The sequence below is a fragment of the Argopecten irradians genome, unplaced genomic scaffold (genome assembly GCF_041381155.1).
Source record: "Argopecten irradians isolate NY unplaced genomic scaffold, Ai_NY scaffold_0276, whole genome shotgun sequence".
Classification (NCBI taxonomy): domain Eukaryota; kingdom Metazoa; phylum Mollusca; class Bivalvia; order Pectinida; family Pectinidae; genus Argopecten; species Argopecten irradians.
The window spans coordinates 37,969-59,083 of NW_027187743.1; the positions used below are offsets into that span (position 1 = coordinate 37,969).

General features: G+C 35.8%; 1 protein-coding gene across 1 annotated transcript; it reads right to left on the reverse strand.

Moving 5' to 3' along the window:
- Nucleotides 1-7,651: 7,651 nt before the first annotated feature.
- LOC138312331 (ATP synthase subunit O, mitochondrial-like) lies at nucleotides 7,652-19,011 on the reverse strand. Its single transcript, XM_069253250.1, has 7 exons — nucleotides 18,857-19,011; nucleotides 17,408-17,518; nucleotides 10,864-10,936; nucleotides 10,202-10,246; nucleotides 9,239-9,450; nucleotides 8,835-8,921; nucleotides 7,652-7,896 (listed from the first exon to the last, which is right to left on the reverse strand). The coding sequence occupies exons 1-7, from the start codon at nucleotides 18,863-18,865 to the stop codon at nucleotides 7,783-7,785; spliced, it is 651 nt and encodes a 216-aa protein (XP_069109351.1). The 5' UTR covers nucleotides 18,866-19,011; the 3' UTR covers nucleotides 7,652-7,782.
- Between the last annotated feature and the right edge of the window lie 2,104 nt (nucleotides 19,012-21,115).

The window sequence follows — 21,115 nt, forward strand, 5'->3', positions numbered from 1 at the left end:
TTGCAGTAGTTGAGGATCATTATAGTCCAGGGTTAGGTGACACTTTCTTGGCTCATGATATAGAGAATATCGGGGGCAAGTGTGATCTTTTGAGCAATCCTGTAGACTTTGATAGTGATGGAGTTGTTCCTAACAAGGGTACTTCTTTTTCTGACATGATGAGCAAATCATCTTTGTCTAGAAAGGAGCTTATAGTAGAACAGGAAAAAGATCCTGAAATTTCCTTATTGTGTAATCGGGCTTTGAGTGAGAAAGAGGCTGAGAAAGTCCCGGTTTGTTACTTCCGTAAGTCAGGTGTGTTGATGCGCAAGTGGCGTCCCCTGATGTGTCTCCCGAAGAAGACTGGAAGGTTGTCAATCAAATAGTTGTCCCACCAAGGTATAGGCAAGATATTCTGAGTTTGTCTCATGATGTACCTATGGCAGGGCATTTAGTTGTGACCAAGACTTATAACAGAATCCTAGATCACTTCTTTTGGCCCAAGTTGAAACGGGATGTGGCTGATTTTTGTAGGTCTTGTCATACTTGTCAGGTAGTAGGGAAACCTAATCAGAAAATCCCTGTTGCACCTCTGCATCCCATTCCAGCATTTGAGGAACCATTTTGTAGAGTCATTATAGACTGTGTAGGTCCTCTACCCAAAACTAAGTCTGGGAATGAGTATCTTTTAACTATTATGTGTGCTTCCACACGCTTTCCTGAAGCCATTCCACTCAGGAATATTAAAGCCCCTAACATAGTCAAGGCTTTGGTTAAATTCTTTACATTGGTTGGTCTTCCAAAAGCTGTCCAATCGGACCAAGGTTCGAATTTCATGTCTGGTATTTTTCAACAAGTCATGTACCAGCTCCAGATCAAGCAGTATAAGTCTAGTGCTTATCATCCAGAGTCTCAGGGTGCTTTAGAACGTTTTCATCAGACATTGAAGAATATGATGAGATCTTATTGTTTTGAAAAGCAAAAGAGATTGGGACGAAGGTATACACATGTTGTTGTTTGGCGTTAGAGAATCTGTACAAGAATCTCTTGGCTTCAGTCCCTTTGAACTTGTGTTTGGACATACTGTACATGGTCCTTTGAAAATTTTGAAAGACAAAATTTATGGACGAAGATTCTAAAGTGAATCTTTTAGAGTATGTGTCTAACTTTAAGCAAAGGTTGACAAGGGCATGTGAACTGGCAAAAGAAAATTTGGCCGTTACTCAAACCAAAATGAAAACATGGTATGATAAAGATGCCCGTGCAAGAAGTTTTGATCCAGGTGACAAAATTTTGGCTCTATTACCAATACCGGGTCAGCCTTTGCAGGCTAGATATTTTGGACCTTATGCTGTTGAGAAAAAAGGTCGATGATGTTAACTACATTGTACAAACTCCAGGGAGGCGCAAGAAAACTCAATTATGTCATGTTAATATGCTTAAGAAATATGTAGATAGAGAAGAGAGCAAGACCTCTCAAACCTATTGCTACTTTGGCCTCTGTACCATCACAAAGTGAAAGTAAGTGAAAGTTACAGCTGATTAGACTGTGTTGGTCTTTTCAGATGTGCTCGCGAACTTGGACAAGAAACTATGTATCTATCGGAAAAGGAACGCAATGAACTTAAAGATTTGTACTTGAGATAAACATTTGTAGGCAAAACAGATGCTATCTATCACGACGTGGTGTAGGCGATGCGCCACCTGTCAAGCAACATCCTTACCGTGTCAATCCTTTGAAAGAAGAACACTTAAAGAAAGAAATTCAATACATGTTGGACAATGATATTATTGAACCAAGCAAAAGTGAAATGAGCTCTCCATGTGTTCTGGTACCAAAGCCAGACAAGACATACCGGTTCTGTACTGACTTCAGAAAAGTAAGCATAAGTATAATTAAAGTAAAACAGACTCTTATCCAATTCCAAGGATTGACTCGTGTATTGACAAAGTTGCAAAGCCAAGTACGTAAGCAAGTTTGACCTGTTGAAAGGATATTGGCAGGTGCCATTAATAGAAAGAGCCAAAGAAGTGTCGGCATTTGTAACTTCACAAGGTTTGTACCAGTACAAAGTTATGCCATTTGGTATGAAGAATGCCCCGGCAACATTTCAACGTCTTCTTGACAGCGTGATATCAGACCTGGAAGGCTGTGATGGATACATTGATGACGTCATCAACTACCACGACACGTGGGAAAGACCATCTACGCGGGATTCGTGAATTCTTCGAAAGACTCACTACCATGAAATTGACTGTAAACTTATGAAATGTGAATTTTGTCATGCAACTGTTTGAATTTTTAGGCCATGTTGTAGGACAGGGGCAGGTTAAACCTGTTCAGGCCAAAGTAGAATCAATTATAGATTTTTCCAGCTCCTGGAGGCAAGAGAGAGCTGATGAGTTTCTTGGTATGGCTGGATACTACAGAAAATGTTTGTCAAAATTCTCTGTTTATAGCAGTGCAGCTCACTTTACTGCTTTGTTAAAGAAAAATGTCAAATTTGTTTTTGGTCAGGCGAATGTAAGTCTGCATTTGAGAAATTGAAAGCCATACTATCAACCTACCAGTTCTGACTGCTCCAGATTTTAATAAACAGTTTAAACTGTTTGTTGACGCCAGTGATGTAGGTGTTTTGGTGCTGTTTTGATGCAAGAAGGTACTGAACAAATTGACCATCCAATTTTGTTATTTCTCGAAAAAAGTTTGACAAACACCAGAGAAATTATTCCACCATTGAGAAAGAATGTTTAGCGTTGATTTTGGCCTTGAACCAATTTGATGTAGTATCTCTGCACTACAGTTGTGCCTGTGTTGGTCTTCACCGACCACAACCCTTTGACATTCATTGGGAAAATGAAAAACAAAAACCAAAAGAATTCTCACAGGTGGAGTTTGACTTTGCAAGAGTTACAATCATGACATCAAACATATCAAAGGAAAAGACAATATTGACTAGCTGATGCTTTATCAAGGATTAAAATATGACTTAATATGTCAAGAAAGTTTCCTTTTCAAGGAAAACTTTCTTTTCTTTAAGGGACCAAGATGGGTGTGTTATGTATGACTCTAATTTTACATGAAAAAAGGTAGTTTATGATTTGGCCCCTCAAATGGTAAAACAAGATAGTGTTTGTAAATCATAGACAAGTTGCTAATTTAAGTAAGAAAACAGAAGTGAAATCCATTTCATTGAAAGAAGTACATGGTGTTTATGTGCTGTTTAAGTTAAGGACAATCTTAGTCAGAAAATAATAGAAGTAGAAGGTTCGCAATAACCTTGACAAGGGTTTAGCTATATAATATCAGTAATAAGGCTTAATACATTGTTTACACATACACCAGGCAATCAATACAAATTTGTATGCTACCTGTAATTGGGAGACATGGATGTATCAGATGCGCCACCTGTACAATATGCAACATCCTTACATTGTCAATCCTTTGAAAGGAAGAACACTAAAAGGATGCAATAGAAATTCAATCATGTTAGGACAATTGAATTATGTGAACCAAATTGCAAAAAGTGAATGGACTCCCATGTGTTCTGGAAACCAAAACAGTAGCAAAATTCATACCGGTTCTGTACTGACTTCAGAAAAGTAAACTCTGTCAGAAAACAAACTTGCTTACCAATTGAAAGGATTGACTCGAGTATTGACAAAGTTTAAAGCCAAATATGTTAAAGCAACTCATGACCTGTTGAAAGGATAACTGGCAGTTTGCCAAAACAGAAAAGAGCTAAAGAAGTGTCCGGCATTATGTAACAGAACAAGGTTTGTACCAGTTGCACAAAGGACGCCCGATATATGCCGTTTGGGTATGAAGAATGCCCCGGCAACATTTCAACGTCTTCTTAACAGCGTGAATACAGACACTGGAAGGTTTAGCGATGGATACATTGATGACGTCAATCAACTACCACGACACGTGGGAAGACCATCTAACGCGGGATTCGTAATTCTTCGAAAGATCAAACTACCATGAAATTGGACTGTAAACTTATTGAAATGTGAATTTAATGTCATGCAACAGATCAGTTGAATTTTTAGGCATCAACAACAGGGGCATAAAAACCTGTGAAGGTTAAACCTGTTCAGGGCCAAAAGTAGAATCATTTATAGATTTTCCAGCTCCTGGAGGCAAAGAGAGGAGCTGATGAATTTTCTTGGTATGGCTGGCTACTACAAAAAAATTTTGTTCAAGCAAATTTCTCTGTTATAGCAGCTCCACTTACTGCTTATGTTAAAAAGAAAAAGTATCAAATTTGAGATGGTAGGTCAGACGAATAATGTAAGTCTGCCTTTGAGAAATTGAAAAGCCTACAATCAAACTCACCAGTTCAGACTCTCCAGATTTTAATAAACAGTTAAACTCATGTTTGTTGACGCAGCGATGTAAAGTGCATGTTTTGATGCAAAAAGGTACTGAAACAAATATGACCATCCAACTGAACTAATCAATTTGTGTCGTAAAAAGTTTTAGGACAAACACCAGTGAAATATTCCCACGCACTAGCGACACTTGTTATCAATCAACCATTGTAAAGAATGTTTAGCGTTGATTTTGGGGCCTTGAAACCATTATTAATTTATATCTCTGCCTACAGTGTTGTTGATCCTGATCCAATTGGTGCCTTGTAACACCACCGACCAACAACCAGGACATTCAATGGGAAAATGAAAAAACAAATCAAAAAAGGTGGAGTTTGACTTTGCAAGAGTACAATCTAGAAATCAAACATTTCAAAGGTAAAAGACAATATTCTAGCTGATGCTTTATCAAGGATTTGAAATATGGGTACTTAAAATTTGTCAAGAAAGAAAGTTTCCTTTTCAAGAAAAACTTTCTTTTTGTTAAGGAGGGGTGTGTTATGTATGACACTAAATACATGTAGTTATGAGTGTAAGGGAGATAACTCCTATAGCATTTTGTTATCAATACATCCTATAAAGGTCAATATCATTAATACTAGGATTACCTAGAACTTTCTAGAATATTATCATGTAATAAACAAATATGTTTGTAAACATGTTGAGTTATAAGTAGAGATCTAGAATGATCTATTTCCAGAAAGTGCATGTGTGTTTATTTGTTTACTGTTTTTAGTTAGATATTTCTAGAAGTAGGAAGGTTCTCCAATAATTCTTTGAACTAGGGTTTAGCTATATATATACTCGAGCTGTCCAAGGCTAATCAGAACTGTTAATGAGAACTGTAATGAGACCTGTAATGAGACATAACAAGAATTGTACAGTGCCATATTAGATTTTCTATTGGGAGAGCTATTAGTGACTTGTATCTGTGGATTATACGAACACTTGAGTGTGATTCATTCATATTGCCTGGAACTTTACAAATCATCTGTGGACATTCATTTTTCCTCCTGGATTTGTGATTATTGTTATATTTGAAACCTAGAAGGATCAGAGATTTAAATAGTATTTAAAACTCTGTTAGGTAAGGATCATCGTCAGGATTATACCAGGACATTCGCATAATTCTTAAGATAAGTAACACTTTAAAGTCATTCGTATTAGTCTTTTTGTACCACCACCAATTACTTTAGATATTGTAAATCATCTCTATATAATATTGTATATATAATTAAATTGTGTTTTGAATTTTAGGCATGCTGGTTTCTCTATTTCTGAATATTCTGGGTCATAACATTAAAAAGATGGGTAAATACGATCGATATAACGCGTTCTAATTTTATCTTACTGGATAAAGAATATGAAATAAGTCTAGAATTCCCAAAATATTTGCAAATGTGATATTCAAATATATTTTTTTCATTGAAAATAAGGTATTTTGTTCAATAAATGGTTGTGTGACACTAGATTACGCGAACCCTAATCGCTATATTCAAAATATTTTTTTTAAAATCGAAGTTTTTTCAGTATGGACAGAAATAGTTACGTTAGCGTCAATGACAACGGGACTTAAAAAACAAAAAATATACAAGTTTATGAAAAAAAATATTGAATACGACTAGTATCAACATTTGATAGATAAATTCCTTGTGTTATAGCACAGCATAAAAAAACTTTGAAATAAAGGACAACTATTTGCAATGAGGGTTTACAATAGTTCAAATGTAATGTTTTTTTCAGGAATGACAAATTTGAGATGATCCCTTAAATACTCGCTGAGAAATGACGACCATCTTGTTGACTGATCGGTCCGCTCCCAAAATGAAATAGCACAACTACTTTTAAGGCCCTAGGGGAACACTGTATATGAAATTTGAGAACGATCTCTTCAGACCTATCTTTAGAAATAGCGGTAAAAAGAAATGTTAACAGACAGATGGAAGGACGGACCAAGGACAACGGATGAAAATTAAAGCGATTTGAATTAATCCAAGATCAAAATCCAAGATGATGGCCTGTCTGCCATCTTGTTGACCGATCAGTCCCAAAATGTAAATATGCATAACTAGGGGACATAAGGGAACCTGCACATGAAATGTGAGACAGATCACTTCATTACTTTCTGAGAATAGCCTAACAAACTTTAAATATCAAAATTCAAGAATGCGGGCTGGTGATCCCTTCAGCGCTATCTAAGACAGACGGAAGGATGGACGAAAAGCAATTTGAATAGCCCACCATCTGATCATGGTTGGCTGAATAGATTGCCGTTTCTAAAAGAGCATATAAATTGGGGTTCAGGTTGCTTAATTTTTAGCCTACCATCATCAGATGGTGGGATATATATTTCAAATCGCTTTTTGTTCGTGGTGCGTCCTTCCGTCCGTTAACCGTTTCTTGTTATCATGATTTCCCGAAAAGTGTTGTAAGGGATCTTTTTTTCAAATTTCATATGTATGTTCCCGTAGGACTGAAATGGTTCAACGCAAATATCAATATTGCTGCATTTGCGGGACCACAATCGGTCAACAAGATGGCCGCCAGGCAGCCATCTTGGATTTTGATGACTTAAGATTTGAGTTATCGCTATTTCTCAGAGGAGTACCTGAAGGATTTTTTCTCAAATTTCATATGTAGGTTCCCCTAGGGCTCTTAGTTGTGCATAATGCGTTTTTGGATCGATCGATCAACAAAATGGCCACCAGGCTGCCATCTTGGATTTTGATAGTTAAAGTTTGTTATCGCTATTTTTCTCAGAAAGTATTGAATGAATCTGTCTCAAATTTTATATTAAGTATGTTTGCAAAAAGTTTGAAAAGCAGAGAAAAAAGATTCCTCTTTCCATTGTCAGACATAGATCATTCTTGGTGGGCGCCAAGATCCCTCTTGGATCTCTTCTTTATAAACAATTTTGTTGTATCAATCAAAACAATATTTTTTCTTCCCCAAATCGTATCTATACCATCTGAAAATTATTGAAGTTTCATAACATATTAAAGTTAACCTCCTGTATCTAACTATTTCGTCTTTGCACATTACAGAGTTACTTCTCTTGCGGGTAGGTATTGATTGTGATGTCATTATTTTGCGAGTACAATTCACGTCGTTTTCTCCGAAAACTTATGACGTTACGCTCCCAAACACATGACGTCACACAATCAATACCTACCCGCAAGTGCAGATAACTCTGTAATATGCAAATTTGGGATAATTATCTGCCAATCGTAAAATTGGTGGAGTTACCAATCTCTTATATTTGTTTCTGCACATTCCAACTAAATAACAAGACAAATCATTTTTTTCTTATAATAAAGTTTAATCATGTAGAATCTAATATACATGTTTTCCCACTAGCACTGAGAATCTTCAAACATTTTTGTCTTAGTTCAACAAGCATACAACACACTGGAAACAAGTCTATAGATGTTACAATGCTTGATTGATGATATTGGTGTACGTTCCAAGCTTGGAGGACATTGACATATCCACAGATTTGTCTGCAAAATCTACCCGCATACCTCCAATCACAGTGGGGTCAACCTGGTCAGAGGAAAACAAAATGTTCTTGTACAATCTCAGGTACATATGCAGTCAAGTATGTTAAAATCATTAGTACATCATATGTGGCGACACAAATCATATTACATACTATTTATTATTGCATTGTGTACAAGAAATTAACCATGAGGCCATTTCACTTAAAGATGCTCCACCGCTGACAAATGGTATTTTTTCGCTATCAAAAACAGAAGCAGACGATTTAGTATTTTTCTTCGGTTACAAAAGTTACTTACTTTACACCATTACCACCATTGAAAAGTTTGAGCTTCTAATTTTTCTTCAAGTTAAAAATATGAAAAATAATTAATTGCGTCCCGAAAAAATTCCTTGGCACTATATCCTATATGAAATGAAGTACTGATTGCGCATGCACCAAAGGCGAACTAAATTATTTTATATTATTTTTTGTGTTAATTAGACATATATATACACGATTAAACACAATTATTGTTCAGATATGATGAATATCATTTATGCTCTGTCGGGGTGGAGCATCTTTAAAACCTCTTTTATATTTTAATTTTGAATATTGATCTTATATCCATCTCATTATTGAAACATTGTAAACATTATTAGACAATACTTCCAATTCACTCAGCAGGTTGGGCACATGCTTATTTACTGCTATTACAGCTTATAGCTATATAAAACTGGCAAAATACATACATTTCTATAAATTAAAGTGAAATAAAATTTATATACAGATGTACATTTTTATGACCGAATAGAAAACTGGGACTAGATACTGATTGTTACATTATTTTTGGAAACCTTAAATGATTGTTAACTTTTTTACAAACATTTCCTTACACAAATTAATGATATAATAATTGATACCAACTCCCAAGGGCAGATAACTCTGTAAGAATACTGTGTTTTCACAGGAAAGTTATTGATAACCAGCATTGAGCACTTACTTTCATCGATAGTTGCAAGCTTTCACCCTTTTTAAGAAAGCCTGACAGAATTTTCGTCAATTCTTTCTGAGTAGAAGAATCCAGAGCCTGTAAATATCAATAGAAAATTTTTAACCTAAAGAAAATACAAACCAAGAGGAAGTTGTAAACTAAATATTGAGTCATAAAAATAAATAGAGGTCCTGTATTAAATATCATACTGTCATCAGTTTCTCAATTTCTGTTCACAATTACTCATCCAGATTTTAAACTGTCTATCTCTTGTATTAAAGATATTATTAAGTGATTCCTGAGCGATTAAGAATTCCCAAATAAAATTATGAATATTCACTATCCATGTTTGGAATGAGACCGGCACTTGACAATGCCCTTGGATTAGCCACTTGTTTGTTTTTGTTACTGACCTTGGCCACAGTAACAGTACATGTCACTAGTCCCTTTTCAGCTGCCATGATGGTACTGAAGGAATCAGCAACAGCACCAAGTTTGTTTAGTCGTCCATTTTCTGCCATGGCTCCTATAAAACAGAAGACATTTAATACCTTTTTAATAGCCCAAAGCTTACTTCTGAGATTTAAAATCTCTGAAGGACCTTTAATAACATTACATATTGTGTGTCAGCTACCAAATGATGTGTGTTGTTTGATTCCAACAGGTGAAAAATAACAGAATATCTGAAGTTAGTACCATATGATCTAAAAAAAATCAAAGCGGAGAGAAATTATGTTAGTATATATATAATGAGCCTTTCAAAAATAATATAAGAAATAATGCATCATACTGATATGTACATGTTCCTGTATAAATTATCATCCCATATTTGAGTCTACTAACGTGTTTGGTACAAATCCATCAATAGGAAATGTATCAATTGATTATTTATATGTTAACATTTCACTATTCGCTCAATTATTGAAAGAGTTTTTAGGGGGGTTTTAGGGGTTTTCATTTGGAGCTTAATAAAGACTTCTTTTCATATAAGAAAAATATTGCAATATATTTGTTAAATTTCATGTTTATAGTACCATTCCAAATCAGGATATTATTTCAGAAATAAAATCCTTGAAACTAGTTCTAAGAAACATTTTAACAAGCTATTAAATTTCATTACTTTATTCTGTATCTTTTCAATTTTGTTGTCTCACATCTGAATTGAATAAACTCATACAAATTGAAATACACATTTTGGTTAGTACAATCACGGTAATTATGGCACATGTAGCAGACTTAGCACATTTTTAATAATAGAATAACTTCCTGGCCCAAGTTTAAAAACTTGTCCGTACTTGAATACAAGGGTACATGTACAAAGTGCCAATAGATAAAAAGTACCAAATGTACAAAACCAAACAAACACATTTGTTGTCATCCTCGGAAAACTTTCCTCCTTTCTGCTACTGTTTTGAGTACAACTGAAAAGTCAAAAAGGAAACAAAATGAAACACTCATTGTTAATTCAATGTATTGTAGACTAACAATATCATAGTATTTTTATTCAACAAATCGGAAAATAAAAGTAAATGTTATTTCAGATCTTGATATATGAACTACTTGATATGCATACTAAACAGTGATCCTCCCCCATTGCTTTTTGTTGTTTTTTTTTCAGCTTAAATAGAAAACTGTTCATACTAGATATGTAAGACATTGGTACTCCCACGCTACATATATAAATGGATGGCATGAAATATAGAAATGCTATAATGCCCCCTCCATCTATCTAACATCTACTTTTCATTGTGGATGTATATGTAGATTTATGAGGTTTAGCATTTTCTTGAATTAATTACCTGTTGTGCGATGACAGCATTTGTACATGAGAAAAGTTATAACAAGTTCAAAAATTAAACATTATCCATTCCATTAATTCCAAATTTACCTGGAGAACTTTGTAACAACATTTTTGCATATCATTACTTGTGTCTTGCCGTCATATTTTGAAATCCATCTTGTACAAAAATTTTCAATAACACAATAATTTAAAGCAAAAACGCCGATTTTTGTTTTCCGCCCTCCTGAAATTGAATACCTTTTTTGTCCTGAACTTTCTGATTGGGTTCATACAGAAAATCTTTGAACTTAATGTCTGTGGAAAGCATCTTCTGCAAATGCACAAAATACATAAATTCAGTCAGACCTTTTCTTAAAAGAACCTGCTTTCAAGTTCTTGTCTAGTATATAGTAAGAGTAGTAGAGAGTACATTGTAATATTGTTATCTGAATTGATATTCAATTTGTATAATTGCAATATCAATCAAATGTTAAATAAATAAATAGAAAGGTAAATAACCAGATATCTCCATTGAGGAGTTTCTTAGGCGGCCAACGCAAAGACTGATCTATGTAAAATTGTCAGATGTATCTTATTCCCTCTTACTTTTTCAAACTTCAATTTATGGCAGAAAAAAATACCAAGATGACGTGGCTGTTGGCCATCTTGTTGAGCCTGATTTGTGTCAGTCAAAATGCACTATGGGCACCATCTAGGAGAAGTCCAAGCCCAAGGAGGAACATTATATATATATATATGGAATATGAGACATTCTCCTATGCAGTTCATTCTTGAGAACAAGAGGGCCCGAAGAGGCCCGATTGACGGTCACCACTGTCAGAAAAATTCCGTGGAGCTGCTGCTACATAGAAAGAGCATTGCAAGAGTTGGTTCAATACTGGCAAAGCTATAAAAATTTTATATTACGAATTTAAAAAATAACACTTTTAAAGTTATGAACTTTTGAATAAAAAATTTATTTTTTGTTTTCACGTCATTTTGATAGTTAGTGTATTAATGTTACCGAAACCTTTATGCTTAACATTTACTCTTGCTGAACGTATAAACAACAAAACCATCAACTAGAAGTCAGTTCAGTGTCAGTATTAATTATAAATTTCCCACTTTTTACTAATCTCATGGAGATCTATTTGTTCCATCAAATCTGTGAATTCAGAAGAAGATTTTTGAAATTTTTAGATGCATCATTAATTGACCCATTTTGGTTGGGCCCCGCCCCAATCTGTGATCGTCTGTGTTGCTATCTGGGGGTCAGCCATGACCAATCAAGGTGATATGGGGTAGGTTAAAATGCTTATTTCAGCAGGCTACATAAATTCTAGACCAAGTTATGACTCTATTATTCCTACTATAAAACAAGCAATATAGTTCATTGCAGGACTCCCCCGCCAATGGGAGATATCAAAGCTGAACAGTAAGTTTGTGATTGTGGAGCACTTATCGCTGTATGAAAAAAAAAAAAGAAAAAACAACAGGAAAAAGCTGGAAGTTGAGCTGAAGGCTAAAAAAAGATGGAGTAAATTTCAAGTAAGCGGGTGGCTGTTTCCCGCAATTGTTGAAGAAGTCAGTTGCCACATACTGAAGCCTTGTCCCGCATAATATATTAGACTATATTGACACAAATGATTGGTGGAGTTTTTGCAAAACCGTAACAATTTTACCATTTACCGATGATATTTTCAGGCCGCAATGTTTCCATGGATAACGGAAAAAAGTGGTCAAAAAATGAAAACCTAAAAATAGCAAAAGGGTACGACTGAGACCATAAAAAGAATGTGTCTATGAAGTTTTCGTTGAAATATCTCTGCTGATTTAGAGAGATTATGCTCCCGAAATGAACCTGCTGCAAGATCAAATATTATATATTCAGCAGATGTTTACATGGTACAGAAAAAAGCACTCTACAAACACGTTGAAAAACCTAAAAATAGCAAAAGCTCCTACACTTACTAACCATAAAACAATGGTGTCATGAACGTTTCATGGAAATCATGTCTACTGGTTTTTCCAGGAGTTGTGCTCCGGAAAAAAACGATTCCTTACAACAAAAATCTGCCAATTTGGTAGCAGCAATGTTTCGCTATTCCCCCTGGTTACAGAAAAAAGTACAAAAAGTGAAAACCTTAAAAATAGCAAACCCACCGGCACTACTAGACCGCCTAAGACGTAATGTGCCTATGATAGTTTCCGTCCATATATCTCAATTAACGGTTTCATCCCGGTTATTAGCTGCGGAAACGAACAACTGGTACAAAAATATGATATTTTTCAGCAATGTTTCCCTGGGGGGGGGGGGGGGGGGGGGGGGGGGGGGGGGGTTACGGAAAAAAGTGCAAAAGAATTTTATTGTTTTAGAAACCTAAAAAATAGCAAAAGGCACTATTGAAGGCACTACTCAGTACCATAAGGACAATGTGTCTATGAAGTTTCATGGAAATATCTCTGCTGGTTTTAGAGTTGGGTGCTCCGGAACACGATTCTTACACAAAAATCTGCCATTTTCAGCAATGTTTCCACGGTTACAGAAAAAAAGCAAAAAGTGAAAACCTTTAAAAATAGCCAAAAGGCACTACTAGACCATAATGACCAATGTTTATTGTAGCGAAAGTTTCGTGGAAATATCTCTTCTGGTTTTTCGAGTTATGCTCCGGAAACGAACCTGTTACCCCAGGCAATGGACAGAAATAAACATTATGATATTTTCAGCAATGTTTCCATGGTTACAAGAAAAATACAAAAAGCTGATAGCAACCTAAAAATAGCAACAAGGCACTACTAGACCATAAGACCAATGTGTGTATGAAGTCTTCCAGTGGTGAAAGTATCCCTACTGGTTTTAGATGTTAGCTCCGGAAACCATGAGTCGTACGGACGGACGGACGGAACCCATTTGTATATCCCCCTTTCATGAGCTCAAGCTATTCCCACATTGGGCCAGAGGGATAACTAAGCAAATAATGTTCATAAATGTAGTTTTTCCTTATATAGACTATAGTAAATTTGCACCCCCCCTCCTCCCCCAGGGGAAAATCTGAGATCCCAGGGTCATATCGCAATTCACAATTTTTGTAAAGGGCCTTAAGACCTTCCAATGTATGAAGAGTATTGGTTTTCCATCAAACCAGTGAATTCAGACACAAATTTTTGAGGTTTTAGCCTTTTGACCCCTTTTTGCAATAATCTCAGAATAACATTCATAAATGGGTTTTTCCTATATAAACTATAATATAAAAACTTGACCCCCAGGCCCAAGGGGGGAAAACATGTTGACCCCCAGGGTCATATAATTCACAATTTTTTAGTAAAGCAACCTTAAGCACCTTTCCATCTATGAACTTCAGAAGAGTAAGTATTGATTCTACCAACCGAGAATTTCAAAAGAAGTATTTTGAATTTTAGCTTGTTTTTTGACCCACTTTTGGCCCAACCCTTGATGGGAGTCAGTTGGCACGGAAAATTTGTTCAAAATAGGATTCAATGGCCATTTCATAGGGATAATTCTGACAACACTTGACATCATTTCCTTATTACAAATGACAAAAAAAAAATGGCATCAAAAGCTTTGTTTTCCCCTATATAAGGTGGAATATAAAAACTTAATTAAGTGTAAACCTGAGACCCCAAGTGACATAAATTACAAAAAGACCTTTAACCTTATCTGTTAAGAGTATTTGATCCAGAACCTCTTGAAAGTGGAGAAGAAGATTTAACAGCATTTTACAACCATTAGATTCATCGGCCCCCCTCCCAGAGCCCCCAGGGAACTCGTGGGGACCATATAATTCACAATTTTATGATTGGCCTTAATTCCAAATATAGAAGTTTGTGCACAAAACTTTTCATTGAATTTGCTTCAGCGTTTTTTTAAAATGTCGAAAAAAAAAAACACAAATGTAAAACGGACACTAACTGACGACGGACAAACGACGGACAAAAGGCGATTAGAAATATCTTTTTTAGGTCAGGGAGTGAGCCTAAAAAGTGGTAATAAAATGGTCACAGACAATCAAAATTTAAAATGGTGACCATCCTATCATGTTTACATCCAATCTAGTCCCCAAATGGTCAGTAGATTGTATATAAGTGCACAACTGGGCCCTAGGGAAACCTACAAAACATTTATTTGAGATGAGCCTTCATACTTTCTGAGAAAAATAGTGGATAACAAAACTTTATATGGAGTGCCGTCACATAAACAATTCCCGGCAATCTCCACAGCGCTTAAATTTGACAAGAGTGACCTCCCCTGAATGATGATGTGACAAAATGGTAAATACAATGTTATTTCAATCAGAAAAAATACATGGCTTCATTTTGAAATTGCCACATCATGTTAAAAGTTAATATATTAAGGCACAGGTCCCCATGCCTATAATTGTATTAGATTTATGTTTTCAAGTGCAAAAACCATGTTCATTTTTTCAATTTTGAATTTTTGAACCAATTGCATGCCGTGGCAGCCATCTTGACTCCTGTCTGCAAAATGTGGCCCAAAAAAAAAAAAGGATTTACTTCAAATTAGCAGATTTTATGCAACTAGTAACAGTATGATCTACAACTATTAAAAAATACAACAAAAATGAACTTGGAGCCTAAAATTAAAAAATCGATCTTCTGCTGACCAGGGAGTTTTGGTTTTTAGAAAATAAGAAACAGTCACAAATTTGTTTTTTTACTCATAATTATGACATTTTTCACTTTAACAAGCCCCAGAGGGAACTTGGTGCCCACCAAAGAATGATCTATGTTTAACAACAGAAAGAGGGATACTTTTTTCCCTGCTTTCAAACTTTTAACTACATACTACATATAGTGAAACTTGAGAACAGATCCTTTCAGTACTTTCCTGAGATATTCAGCATTGAAGTAACAAACTTCAATTTCAAAATCCAAGATGGGACTACCTTGTCGATGCATCTTGCTGACAAAATAAGTCCGAAAATGCACTAGACCTCTTCAGGAACCTGCACATGAATTTGAGAAAAGATCCCTCTCAGTACTTTCTGAGAAATAGTTGGTAACAAACTTTAACTATCAAAATCCATAGATGGCCGCCGGTTCGGGCCATCTTCTTGACCGATCGCTTCCTAAAATGCAATATAGCAACAACTAGGGTCCTAAGGGAACTACATATGAAATTTGAGATAATCCCTTTCAGTTCTTTCTGAGAAATAGCGGTAACAAACTTTTACTATCAAAATCCAAGATGGCTGCCGTTCGGCCATCTTGTTTACTGATTGGTCCCAAAATGCAATATGCACAACTAGGGCCCTATGGGAACCTACATGTGAAATTTGAGAAAGATCCCTTCAGTACTTTCTGAGAAATAGCGGAAACAAGAATTGTTAACGGACAGACGGACGACGGACCACAGACGAAAGGCGATTTGAATAGCCCACCATCTGATGATGGTGGGCTGAAAATGTAGAATCTGATTTAAAGTACATATTGAAAACGATTCCAGGCAAATTAGACCAGTAGTTAAATATCTATAAGCAGTTCAATTTTGAAGAATGAAAGGCTGTGATGGCCATCTTGGATGCTGGTCGGAAAAAATAAACCCAGTCGGCACATTAGCCATAAGGTCACCAGAAATGACCTCACAAAATGTCATGATAGTTTTCGAGAAAATGGTTGCACAAAGTCGCGACGGAAAAAGAAGAGAACCAGAAGAAGAACTAGATGGAACAAGATGAATGATAATAATAAAGAAACGTAGCAAACACAATAAGTTCCCAACTCCGCTGGGGGAACATAATTATCAAAATTCTAGATGGCTGCCTGGTGGCCATCTTGTTGACCGATCGATCCCAAAATTGCATTACGCACAACTAGGGCCCTAGGGGAACCAACATGTGAAATTTGAGAAAGATCCCTTCAGTACTTTCTGAGAAATAGCGGAAACAAGAATTGTTAACGGACAGACGGACGACGGACCACGGACGAAAGGCGATTTGAATAGCCCACCATCTGATGATGGTGGGCTGAAAATGTAGAATCTGATTTAAAGTACATATTGAAAACGATTCCAGGCAAATTAGACCGTTAAATATCTATAAGCAGTTCAATTTTTGAAGAATGAGAAAGGCTGTGATGGCCATCTTGGATGCTGGTCAAAAAATAAACCCAGTCGGCACATCCATAGGTCACCAGAAATGACCTCACAAAATGTCATGATAGTTTTCGAGAAAATGGTTGCACAAAGTCGCGACGGAAAAAAGAAGAACCAGAAGAAGAACTAGTGGAACAAGATGAATGATAATAATAAGAAACGTTAGCAAACAAACAATAAGTTCCCAACTCCGCTGGGGGAACATAATTATCAAAATTCTAGATGGCTGCCTGGTGGCCATCTTGTTGACCGATCGATCCCAAAATGCATTACTGCACAACTAGGGCCCTAGGGGCAACCAACATATGAACTTTGAGAATTATCCCTTCAGTAACTTTCTGAGAAATAGCGATAACAAACTTTAACTATCAAAATCTAAGATGGTCCAAAAATGCATTATATGCACATTATGTTAAAATGGACAGAAGGACTGATCACAGACAGACCACTGACGAAAAGGCAATTTTTAGTCCAATAGTCCAACATCATCAGATAGTGGCTAGAAATTATTCATGAATGATTTGAAAAGTTTTACTCTAAAGAAAATTTCAGTAACTGATATGCTAGTACTGGAATTTGAAAAAGAACAGTGATCTGTTGAATTCAATAATAATTTTAATAATTTATTAATAATTTTAAGTACAAATGAAGTGAAATGTTTATACTTACTGCAAGAGAGCCGAGATCCTTTTCTACTGCATTGAGTGCTTTGTTTTTGGACGCTGCAGAGTAAAGGGCTGTTGCGTACCTTCCCTCGACACCATAAACCTGGACTGGAGGCTAAAACAACCAATTTTAGCAACTTTACAATAATACAATAGATTTCTGAATTCTGCTTGATTGTTTCACATTTCTAAATTTATTTTAAGAGTTATTTTTTACTACTCATTGCTATCTACTACCGATTGTTGTCAGCTGCTACCCATTGTTGGTAGCTAGCTGCTTACCTACTGATTGTTATCTGCCAACCTACCGATTGTTGTCTGCTACCCATTGTTGTCTGTACTTCCCATAGTTGGTAGCTAGCTGCTAAATTATAACCTACTGATTGTTATATCTGCTAACCTACCCATTGTTGTCTGTATTACCTATTGCCTACTGATTGTTATCTGCTAACCTACCGATTGTTGTCTGTACTACCTATTGTTGTCTGTACTACCTGTAGTTGGTAGCTAGCTGCTAACCTACTGATTGCTATCTGATAACTGCTAACCTACTGATTGTTATATCTGCTAACCTACCCATTGTTGTCTGCTACCCATTGTTGTCTGTACTACCCATTGTTGGAAGCTAGCTGCTAACCTACTGATTGTTATCTGTTAACCTACCCATTGTTGTCTGTACTATGTACTACCCATAGTTGGAAGCTAGCTGCTAACCTACTGATTGTTATCTGCTAGCTGCTAACCTACTGATTGTTATCTGCTAACCTACCGATTGTTGTCTGTACTACCTATTGTTGTCTGTACTACACTTTATTGTCTGCTACCCATTGTTGGTAGCTAGCTGCTAACCTACTGATTGTTATCTGCTAACCTACCGATTGTTGTCTGCTACCCATTGTTGTCTGTACTACCTATTGCTGGAAGCTAGCTTCTAATCTACTTATTATTGTATGCAACCCATTGTTGTTAGCTACCCATTGTTGGTAGTTATCTGCTAACCTATCCATTGTTGTCTGCTAACCCACCGATAGTTGTCTGCTACCCATGCCTCATTTCAATTGTATACCTGAATCTCTAATGAATCATAAACAAACTTAGAATTAAGATTTTGCTCAATCATATAATACATGCATTAAATTGATACCACTTTTAATGATTTTACATACTTATTTGCTAAACAATTTCAATGTGAAATCATGTTTCACGCTTTTCACAACAAAAACTTGACTCTGTCTCCTATCAATCACTGTCCTAATCTATATTGGAATTCCTTCTTGAAACTTTTAAGTTTGAAGCTAAAATATTTCCGATTTTGAAAATAAGTTACATCAAGAGTCTTGTTTAAAAAGTTGTCTGGATATAAGAAGCTTATGTACAAAGTACTAGCAATTCCAAAAAGGGACAAGCCTTTGGTTGTCCTTATGCTATCAAAAAATGATAATATTGTACCTACCTTGATCATCTGATGTTTCAAAACTGTTGTGCTAAACTGCCTCACCTGTCAAAATCCACAAACATCTTATTCATTACACTAGTTGTTACTATTTATCACACAAACAAATACATGTAATAACATTACAGACATTCTTCTGTAAATACAGCTTTCCATTTCTTCTTGTTTTGTACTTGATGGTTGATCAGTAATACAAATATTTGTAGGGGTAATGGGTATTACCTGTGTACTCGTCTTAACTAGGGCACTGTAAATCCATGGGATGGGGGCATCTATACAACTTCAATTCCTTCTCCAGAAAAGGGAAAGGACACTTATAGGGAGAGGGGCACTAATTACAGCGAAAATGGAATGTGGTAAATGTAGTCCTATTCCACAGTGCATTATATATCTGGGCTATTAATTGCAAACAGTCCAATAGATACAACTAAGTGTAGTGCAGTCACCGCCCTCCATTTGTAACGTAGAACGGTGACTTGTGAGTTTCCGTCGACGATGACAACACCCTCCCCCATATCAAATGTATAAGTACTACTAGTACTAAATGTGTGCTACACAGGGCTTATTGCTCATGAAATTGACACCTGTTTCAATTATAGTTAACTTTCAGTAAGTGAGGCTGAGCTCCTCTAAATTAATCGCTTTCTTATTTTAACTGGGTAAAAAAATAAGTAACTATATTTTGAAATTTCAACATACCCTTAGTCAAACCAACGAGTATGTACCATTACTTCAAGTTTGCAACTGCATATCATAGCTTTAAATAACTGCTTGGTTTAAGTTATTTTACAAAACGCACCACAACTAGCTGGAACCAGCTAACTACATGTAGAGGTAAAATATAAACAGGTAACACGTACTGTAGACTCCCTTGACCATGCTCGAACAAAAAACATAGATTTTGGGGTGTTAAAATTAAAATAGTAATTATAAATAAGCAATGGTTGAAGTTTGTGTTATATTTTAATTAACTTAGGACAGACTTATGGTTAATATTTTTCAACAAAATTAAAATTAAGTTCACACCTTGGTTTGTTTTTACGACAGTGAGTCAAAGATCACTGTCAAAAATGTGGATGGGTTGGGGGAATTTTTCGAGTACGGAAGAGACCAGTCCTCATGATCATACACCCGAATAAAAAAAATAAACATCATATTTTGACAAGTTTTCTACCTATTCTGGTCTATTTAGTTTTAACGGGGCTGGAAGTGAACCAAACTTGAAAAATTAACATTTTTTCTTTACTTAGATCAAAAACATATTGCAATTGCTATTTTTCTTTAAGAAGAGATGTTTTTGCTATCATTCTTTAATTTAAGAAGAGACGTTATGCTATTTTAAACATAATTAATTATTTTTAGAATATTTTACTTTTCATTTTCATTTTTTGGCAGAAGGAAAGTGTCAACAAATACCACAATTATCATGCACCATATTGCGCAAGAACAAGAGAATCGAAAAGCGAAAAATAAAGTAAGTATTCGAGCACTGTCCCTGTTTAAGGATGTATATGAGAAGGAAAAGTCACGCTGGGTTTTGTGGCAAGAACAACGCAGGAGCTCTTGTTTTTGTGCACTGACCGTGACACTGGGCGACGTCCGACTTTCCTTTAATATCCGCCTCCCGCTCAGCCTTTGATGTAGCTTGCGTGTGCAAGGGTTACCCTCTTACTTTCTGAAAGCGATGCTGTCATTTCAGGAGCTTTCGTATTTTTTTACCGAAAATTTTAGACATTTCTTCTAAATCTTCCGTCCTTAAAGTACTAAACTTTGTGTGAAATTGGATTAACTTTACATTGGTTTTTTTTTGTTTGACTCAATAAGACAAGTATTGTTTAGAAAAATGGTATTTATTCCCGGTTCATAGGCATCTCGCGTGGTATTTGGTAGTGTAAAGATACAGTGACTAATCCTTCTCACTTATTAATCCTTGCTTCTCACTTATTAATCCTTTCTTCTTCTTTCAATATCACCGGACCTTTTTGAAAAAGAAGATTACCTGGAGTGTGTAGGGGGGGGGGGGGGGGGGGGCGCCGAATTTAAAACTTGTTTCTTTTTGTTATTTTTTAAATATATATGTAAAACTATATACAAGGTAGGAAGTAAATAGTTGAGAGATGCCAGAACGGCTGATGTCGGCTGATCTCGGAATGAATCTACAGTAGGAGTGTCAACAATGGACAGGTCGGAGAAAACCACCAACTTGCGTATTATACGCAAACTAAAGTATCATACCCCAATTGGAGTATGGATTTGTTA